We start from the raw sequence: 9,984 nt of genomic DNA on the forward strand, positions 1-9,984 counted from the left end.
TCCATCTTGTGCGTGCGTAATTCTTGATATGTAACTCATACAAAACATTTTGTACATAAGTACAAAAAATACAAAATTAAAAAAATGTTAAAAATACAATTTACACAAGCACACGTTAAAATTACAACAGCTTGAAACTAACTACGTGCACAAATCCCTTGTTACAGGCAGTTAAGCAAAAATTTGATGTGAGACTCTTTTCACATCTCCAAGATTCTCCAAGATTTCTTATCAGCCACTTTGAACTTAGATTGTGAATAATATCTAGTAAAACGTGACATTTTCCCACTTCGTTAAAATAAAATGTTATAAAATCACGTATTTAGGTGGGCTGGTGAGCTGCTTTTTTCCACTGCAGAGAAGTTCTGGTCTGCAAACATCAGTGCGTGTAGTTAGTTACAAGCTGTTGTCATTTTAATTTGTGCATGTGTAAATTGTATTTTTTTGAATTTCATAATTTGTATACTTATGGACAAAATGTATTTTGTGAGTTACAAATCAAGAACTAAGCATGCACAAATCAAAGTCATGTACAAATCAAGAATTGTACAGGCACAAATCAGGGTGATACTTATTTCTCTCCATATAAATGCAGTCTTACTTTTTCTTTTTACCTATGTGCACCATTATGACAAAAATGCTACAAGAACACATTAAAAACACCAAACAGACATTTCTTCATTGGAGTGAGTCTTTAAATGCAATCCAACAGCCGACCAGATTAATTGAAAGCTTCACAACTTAAGCACAGATAAACTGTGCCCTGTGTGAATCAGACAAGGTGTGGGCTGCCAGCGTTTACTAAAGATTTACGACACGATTACACTTAATATATGCCGACTAAATATATCCCAGCCCACAAACCGAATCCCTGTTGGGAAGTTTCCAGCTAGAAGCTGAGACACTAAAGCTTGTTTAAATGTACTCTGGTAGCAATATGTTCTATATAGTGGCTGATGATACTGTGGGTATCGCACAGATGCATTAGTGCATCAGTTCCAGGCCAAAACAACCTTTTGGGGGAAGCTTTAGCATCAGCCAAAGTAGCTGCTAGCTTCTGTGTTAGCTTGCTATGATGTCACTTGTTTAGGAACAGATTGTTAGCCATAAGGATTATTCAAAAAATATTCATGCCACATGATATGTGGTAACTTTAAGTCTGTTTAGAGACATTATATTAACAATTTCAGATTAGCATTCACAGATTTCTTTTTGAATAAACTCAGAAACGTGTTTGGAAATATTTTTTGTATTTTGAGACTAGAAGAGCTATACGAGAGAAATAAATTAATTGATCTATGTAAAATCAAGGGAGAAGTGGTTTATTTATCATTTTTGTAAGGCCACAGCAACAATAAAGAGCTAAATATAACATTATATTTTCAGCCAATATACTTGTTAGAACAAACCTCTAGCTAGCATAGAGGTAGCTAAGATAGCTAGCATAAAGACATCTAAAATAGGTAACAGACACAGTAAAGACAACTAGCACAGGGACAGTTAGTGTGTAGTTCTATCTACTGCAGCGTTTGCTCAAATGGAAACATGATTCTAAGAGAAAGAAGATGTTTCTGCTCCAGTGCAACAGCCTCATGAACAATTCATGGCAGAAATGTAAACATTTTAATCATAGTTTTTCACCTCTTACCAACACATTTGTGAAAATGAAGGTCATCATTGTAAGTCCTATAATTGATACTAATTAAAATACTTTTGAAAACTAGAAAAATAGCTTTTTGTTGAATGTTGTGAACATTGAGCTGCCTCTCATTCAGTTGCCTTCACTACTGACATTGTCATCAACTTCAACTGCAACCTTAAACTCTGCTGATGTGAGTCTGCTCAGCATGTGAAGAGGCCAACAGCCTCAGAGTCCCTAATTGAGCTGAAGCTGCAGCGTGCTTCCTGCTGTCGTTTCTACGACCTCTGACCTGAGAAACAGCTGTCAGCAGGCTGCACATATGCGCCTGTTTGAGACAGCAGAAAGTATGTAAAGCAGCAGATCGATCTGACTACAGACACATAATCTGCATCCTCACCAAACAAGCTCCTGTGTATTGAATATATCTCCGGCTCAGACGTCTCTTTGTGAGGCGTGCTCCAGTGGGATGCCCCATCATAAATCGCCGGCTCAGCCTGCTGAGGTGCATCCCTGTTTGTGCTTAATGGAGGGGTAAAAATACAGAAACCTTCTGCTATTTAAAGAGCTGCAGAGGGAACATCATTCAATCACTCCTTCACTCTGCATGCTTCACATTCCACATCAGACTGCAGGAAAATGAACAGATCTAAAGTCAAAATGTGGTAAATCTGCTTGTGATCAATTGCTGTGTTTGTTTTTTAATGGATCAACCTATAGAATAGTTTGACTCAATAACTGTTACATCAATAACAGGTTGAAAGTAGATTACAGCTCAAACTCCACATATAAAAATTAACCTAAAATAAGTTAAAAAAAAAAAAAGTTTACTATTCAAAAATCAAAGTACCTCTCAACAATGTCACTTCAGCTGTTCTCCAATACCTGCCAGAAAGTTCTGGCCCAGGCCGGGTTTCCATCAGTCCAGAGAGCTGCAGCAGCGTGGGGCTGGCCAGCCTACAGCCCTCTGAACAGACTCCCTAACATCACGGGGTTGTAATTGTCAGAGCGAGGGAGGGAAAGGGAGAGAAAGGGATGGCGTGTGTCTGACAGGACAGTCCTAACAGGACTTCACCACTTTTAAGAACTGATACTGAGGTCCAGTGTTATTTCTAGATTAATGCATCAGAATGCTTACACCTGACCAACAAAAAAAAAGACTTCATCTGGCTCTGCCAAAATGTTGCTGCTTTCTTTATAAAGTAAAGCTGTAGTGATGGAAATGTTCCCATTACAAATCAGGTGGTCCTTAATCTTTACGACAAACAGGTTCTGTTGGCTTTTCACATCATTTTTAAACAAATATTAAATGTTGATTGCAGTTAAGAGACAAAGGCTAAGAAGGAAGGCTGAAAAGTGTCTATGACATAAAGATTGTCAGGAAAACAGTGAGAAACAATGAACCTGAATTCCTCCCATCACATTTCAGTGAGTTACTGTGTCTCATCATTGTGTCATGTTTGTCCACAGCTAATGGTTGCTACTCGGTTTACATCCCATAATGCCCGGCTACAGTGGCCTGTTTTCTGCTCCGAGCACAGAACCTATTCAGAAGAAACTCAGAGTGAATCGGACTTCTTTCTGTTTAGTTAGAATTGAACTGAGAGCAACTCGAAAAATGGGACTGAAAGTGGTTCCTGGTGCGCTTGGGTGTATTCAGACTGAAAATTTGTTCTGGATTATTGGGGGAAATGAACTCTGGTTCACTTTAAAGGGTGACCAAACAGAGCAGTTGGAGGCTGACTTCACTCTCAGCCCAGATTTAAAAAATGTAAAAAAAGGGCTCGGGGAGGGGGGCGAGCTGAGCGCAGGAGATGTGGTCTGGATATGTGATTGACAGTGACAGTGAGTTCAGCTTAAGCCAACTAAAGGATCTTTTAATTATTGTCTCAATGAAAATAAAATAAAAAAATCCTAAGGCCCAGGAAGCCCAAGCAGGCTGCTTCCCCATCCCACACCGGCTCTTTGTCTGCCAGTCAACCAGCTTTCCAAGGGAAGGTTTAGCGAGCAAGCAACCTCTGTATTTGTCAGCGTGGTCGAGCGACCTCCGCCGCTCTCAGCGTCACCATCATGTAGTGAGCTCCGCCATTTTCAGCGTTGCGAGGTGAGCTCAAACGGTGGCATAGCGAGCTTCAACTCTTGAGCGAGTCAAGTGTTCAAAGATGGGCGGGGCTTTTATACTGGAGCTGCAGAGCATGATAACGTGAAACTTCTGTGACTTACACCAGTAGACCGATCACAAAATTCACCTGCAATACCTCGTTTTAACCAATAGCATACAGACGGTTTTAAAACACAATTTCAGGAATTAAATAAGTTAATTTTATATTGCAAAAAAAATTAGCAATGACTACCAGACAGCACTTTTAAAGTCCCATTTATAGAGATCAACAGACAAAAAAAGTTGATTTAGGGCTTGGTTAATCTTTAAGATGCAAAACCATAGACTTAAGTGTTCAGAAAAAAGCACCTAATTCAGCCATTGTTTCAAATTTGATTTTAACACGTGTAACTGCATTATAAAGAATTCATTATAAACACATTTTGCATTCTTTCAATGGAGCAAAAGTCATTTAAAAAATGAATAGTAGACAAGTTACTCTCACCATATAGTTTAGAAGCTAAGCTCCAGGGAAGGTTGCCGTGGAGTTCACTCTATCAAACTGCAATGAATTGACCAATTGTGATTGAAGCAGATGACCCAAAACAGGATAAAAAAGTTCAGGGAATCTTCTCTCTGCTGGAGCTAAAGCTGCCTGTTCTTTACCAGTTTCAGTTATGAAACCTGTATTCTGACATGTAAACTATTTTACTGCTGAACTTTCACATTTTAACTCTGCAGTAAGATTTACAATTCTTGAAAGCTCCCTTTCATCATTAATGGAAAATATGCTGCTATAAATATTTGTGTTGTCTCTTATTTGGTTGTCATGGGCAACATCCTCCGACTGTTTTGTTCTTTTCAGTCCACATGTGATCGCAGCAGTTCTGTTCAGCTGACTCTGAGGGGATTTTATTACCTTGCAATCAGCTGGTATACCCAGCATGTTGAAATACAGAATTAGAAAATGTTCAGCAAAGCTCAAGTGGCCTAAATGTGATCAGGAAGAGACCTTTAACATGGTTTACAAGCCGTTTCTTATTCAGGCAGGTATTTGTGGAGTGAAGAGGCGGCGAAGGGGCAAGAAAACTTTGTAAGGGCGGCAAAGGAAATGATGAAAAATACATGTTTCAACTGTTTTATTATTGTCATTGGTATTATTTTAGCCATTTTAGGTGCTATTACTAATGTTCATAGAAACTTATATTGATAATGTTCTAATCTTTGTCAATACTGATACTAATATTGAGTCAGGGTGGGTTGGGGATTAACTCCGCCCCTGCTGGAGTACAGATGTCTACTTGTAACCTTCAAAGCAGGTGTTCCTAAATATATTCATTATGCACTAAAACCCCATTTGGATAAGACCAGATTTCAGTTTAATCACATGCACTGGAGTCTATCATTGCTGCTATGAAGCTGTAGGACTTACCCTGGATTTGTGTTAAATTATATTTCAACTAGAAATTTGTTACTTCTTACAATCTGCATGTAAGAAGCTGACACGTCCTGGAAATCCAAGTTGGCCCAACCTAAAACATATTTGTAACCTCGCTGCCTTAACATTTTAATTGAAGATAGCAATTGTTTCCAATAATTTGAACTCAATTATAATGGAGATAAAGCCAGAGAGGCCAGACTGAGATGGTTTGGACATGTTCAGAGGAGAGACAGTGAATATATTGGTAGAAGGATGCTGAGTCTAGAGCTACCAGGAAAGAGGTCTAGAGGAAGACCAAAGAGGAGGTTTATGGATGCAGTGAATGAAGACATGAAGGTGGCTGGTGTTAGAGTGGAGGATGCTGAAGACAGGCTTAGATGGAGGAAACTGATTCGCTGTGGCGACCCCTGAAGGGAAAAGCCCAAAGGAAAAGAAGAAGAAGAATTTGAACTCAATTATAAATAATAGAGAAAAAAGAATATTCAGGGTATAAAAGTGAATTGTTAGTTTTTATTCATTTTGAAACACGTTCCCTTTAACCCTTTAACATCTGAGGTGCTTAAACTCAAAGTTTTTAACATTTTTAACATACTGTAATTTTTCAATTGTTAACACAATCAACGTAATTCCGGCGGATTTTGAAGGAGAAAAGTGATAGTCGAACATTTTAAAAATGACAGCAAATCAAGAACATAAACACTGGAGCTCTGGTGTTGGAGGGTTAAAGACTGTATTGTCAAAGTGGGGTCTTGACGTGACTATAATCTGCTTCTGTACAATAAAACAAAAAACTCAAACTTTTAAAAGCTTTCTTAAAGTTTATAATTCAAACGTTTTTCAGCTGCTCCTGCATCCTGTGTGGTTTCAGCAGCTCCGCGTGACTTCACGGTTCTCCTCTGGACCCAGATAAACTGCAGTCCTAGTGGGTGGCAAAGATGATATGGGGTCTTTTTAACAAGACTGTGACGGTTGTAAAAAGGGCTTCTCATGTTTGTTTGGGCGTGGAGTGCTAACAAACAGTGTGAAGTGCTTCAGTTGATCCCTTCTCCGGAGCCTATTTGAGCTTTGGTCGACCTACAGGTAAAGGTCGGGGAGACGGTAACAAACAGCAGCTCCGGGAGCCGTAAAAGTTTCAAACTAAAGTGGATTCTAAGACTTCTTTTACTCAGCTGTCGAGGAACCTCCACGGATGGCTGCGTGTGTCTGACTCCACAACTCTCCATCCAGCACACAAAGCAAACATTTGCATAATGACGGCGGCTGCACCTGCCCTCAGAGGAGCGCCAGCGGCTCCCACAACAACAACACAAGCACTCAACCAACAAACATTTCACTGCAGATTGTTTTCTGCACAGCAAAATGAAGCGTTTCTATGTAAACACCACATTATGTGGAAACACATTCATCACATACATTATATATTATTTTAAACGTAATATTGAAATAAATATCAAAAATCATCAAAAGCAATGCACAGTTTAAGGCTTCACTCTTTTCTATGTCTGTCAAAATTCCCACCCTAATCCCTAACTACTAAAAAACATATGCTGCGGGACGATATAGTGCCCCAATTTTAAAAGCGATTCAGACACGATGCTATCGGTGTTTTTTCATTTTTCTAAATCCCAGATATGATGTCACCAATTTCTCAAAGTAAAAATAGAATCAATACGAAAATGTCACAACGTCTGTTTGTGACTCCACTGTGTTCTGAGGATGAATATGTGGATGTTTTATTAAAAAATTATATTTAAACTCGTATTTTTTCACAAAAATTGTCTGACTGCAATGCATTGTGGTCTATATTGGCTAATGTACTGAGTATCGATGCACGCTAGTTTTTTGCAAAGACTACTGGGAAGTTTCTAGTGGACTCAATTTTAGAATAGTAGATTCAGACAGCACTAAAACCCGGCAAACACACTTTATAGTGAGTAGTGAAGGAATTCGCACAGTCCGACACCGTTACACGTTAGCCGTGTTAGCATTTTTACAATAACACCCAACCGCATTAGCAACTCTTAAAAAATGAAGATTGACATTTTGATAGAACACACATCTCAGATCTGACATCAGTAAACTAAACCAACCGAACTAAACCAGAATTACTCCATATATCCGTATTATAAAAACGTGCACCGTTGTTTTTGTAAAAAAAAAGAAAAAACTCTTTAAAGTGTGCCTTAGAGTGCAAAAAAATACTTTTCCAAAGTACATTTTTTTACATGTTAATTCTAGGCTTTGTTTTGATTTCTTAAACATAATATGTTTATCATTTCTTTTTAAATTGTGGATGTGATCTTTGTGTTTTTGATTCGAGTTTATGCTGATGTGGTTTGAACTTCAAGGCCACCGTATCTTCCAAACTGGAAGCTGACTGGAGTCCTTCACATGCGCCGCCATCGGAAACTGGCTGTATGGATTCTATAATTACCAAACACAGCTGCAGCCCCAAGAGCCAGCACTGTGACTGACAGAAAATAATGTATACGTCTTTTTTTATTTTTTAATCTAAAAAAAGCTGCTGTTTTTGGAGATCAGAGAGGCTGAGGCCAATGACAAAAGCCTCAAAGCCAAGACCACTGAAACCAGAAAGCTCCAGATTACAGGCAAACACAAAGTTCAGTCCTGGCTAATGGAAAGAACCAACATGAAGTGGACCCACACGCTTGTCTAAAAGTATTTTTTCTTTATTGGAGATTACAATAAATTAAATCTCAAAACATATTAAAATACTTTAATATTTGGTAAAATTCCTTTAAAATAAAACAGTTTTCTTTTAAAATGCTTTTTTCCTACAAAACTAAGTCTGATCCTTAAAATTAATAACTGATAATTATTTATTTATGACCTCTGTTATCTTATTAAACAAACTATTTAAAGCTTGTTTGTATTTGCATTTGTAAACTTTAAACAGTTAGATAAGTAATCTATTTATGTTTTACTAATTCTGCATTTAAAACAGCTTTTGACTGATGTCCACCAAGCACGACCAAAACCAGTCTGCTCATCCATCTGAAACCATCACCAGAACACCCCGCGGTGGTGGGCGTGTTTGGAATGAGGCGTTCAGGGATCAGCTGTGCCGTCCACCTCCTCCTCACATGTTAAATTTGGGTTTGCATCTCTCATTCTTCCGCTGATGCTCTCGGAAGCTTCAGTCATCTGGCTGCAGGCCAGAAAAAGCCTCCTCAGCTGGCGCATGGCTCCAATTTACCAGTCTTTACGCGCACAGGAGGGCAGCCCTGGATGGGGATTTTAATGTCCAACATACATACTCAGAAGACTAAAGATCGCTTCAACTATTGCTAAATTCCCACAACAAAAAATGACATTTCCCAACTATTTCTGTTCCGATCCGTGCTGTAGAAGAGTGTGGTAAATGCTGTCTACTTAGATAAGTGTAATATGATAAAGCAAAAGTGGCCCCAAAAAAACCCCAAACCTCTGCTGCTTTCAAGTGAGCGCCAACAACCAGAAGTCTGAGCCAAGAGGTTTCCCAGACGGACCATAAAAGTAAATATAGATAGTTTTACATTTATTTAAAGTGGCTTCACACCACAGCTTCCACAGGGGAGCAGAGAGAGGTTAAATCAAAGAGCGGTGCTGAGGGGTCACTTACCATCTGAGAGCGGCTCTTGGGACAGCCATTGATGTCGTCAATCTTCTCATTGGCTGAAGAAACGGAGACAAAACAAAGACGATTGCTGATGACAATTTTTTTTAGGGAACTTCACTCAACGTAATCCATTTTTTTCAAATATCCGTGACTCTGGCGCTCCTGTCCGGGCGGCGGTGAGGCGCTCATGCCAGTGCCTGAGCTCCCACTCCTCCCCCATCCAGCTGAGACTTGAAACACTATCTGGGTCCCGAGCAAATGGGGATGGTGCCTGCCGCTGTGGGGGGGCCTGACCAGCAATGTTGTGCTGCTTTTTTTAAAGGGGCCCTGTGCGTGTGCTTGTGTGTCAGGGATCCGTCTTCGTCTCATCCAGGCCCGGCCCACAACAGCTGAGGCCCGACAGGCAGATCACAGCTGACAACGCAGACGGCGAGCTGCAGAGCGGCCTCCTGACCTCTGCAGCTCACCAAATACTCCATCTGAACATCCAGGAAGAAGCTTTTTATTGGTCCTTTAAAACCCTCCCATGAAACATTGTCACTAGTGTTTTAATTATGATTATGAAGTTATCAACCAGAATCCCACAACCTAAATGTCTTAAAAAGTCATTTTTCATGTTGATCTGAAGCCTCTGTTTCCAAAATCTCCTCTGAGGGGGCGTGGCATTGGGTGCTAAGCTGAGAAGCTCCGCCCATGATCCCCCCCCCGTCTGATTATGATAGCTCAGTGTCTCACTAGCATAAATATTCGCTGCTACATAAAATATATATATATATATATATATTTTTTTTTTTTTTTACTGTATCATGTAAAAAATTAGATCAAAATGTTTTTATAACAAAGATCAAAAGTGAAAATACATTAAAAAAAGACATCCAAAAAGAAGTATAAACAAAGTTCAAATTAAATTTTAAAAAAGGCTAAACTCTCCAAAATTATTTAAAACTTCCAAGTATTTATTCCAAGAGGTATTACAGTTATGTTCCAGAACCCTTATGTTTACTATGAATCAAAAATATTAAAGCTAATAACCTTTTTAAACTTTCACACTCAACTTCGAATCAAAACATTACTAATATCGTTCCTACGTCATTATAAACGACTATTACGATTGGCCAAAAGAGGATTAAGCAGAGAGCTTAAAGTCTTTGCTTATATTTGTCAAAATATAAAAGGCTGAAAAA

General features: G+C 39.0%; 1 protein-coding gene across 9 annotated transcripts in view; it reads right to left on the reverse strand.

The window, feature by feature from the left end:
* Positions 1-9,984, reverse strand: part of nav2a (neuron navigator 2a) — a 235,859-nt gene that overhangs the window by 81,558 nt on the left and 144,317 nt on the right. For all 9 annotated transcript variants that reach the window (XM_036217057.1, XM_036217061.1, XM_024294964.2 and 6 more), the window contains one exon: positions 8,804-8,856. In XM_036217057.1, the coding sequence (XP_036072950.1) occupies positions 8,804-8,856 (53 nt within the window). The remainder of the gene's footprint in view (positions 1-8,803; positions 8,857-9,984) is intronic.

The sequence above is a fragment of the Oryzias melastigma genome, linkage group LG3 (assembly GCF_002922805.2).
Source record: "Oryzias melastigma strain HK-1 linkage group LG3, ASM292280v2, whole genome shotgun sequence".
In the NCBI taxonomy this organism is placed as follows: domain Eukaryota; kingdom Metazoa; phylum Chordata; class Actinopteri; order Beloniformes; family Adrianichthyidae; genus Oryzias; species Oryzias melastigma.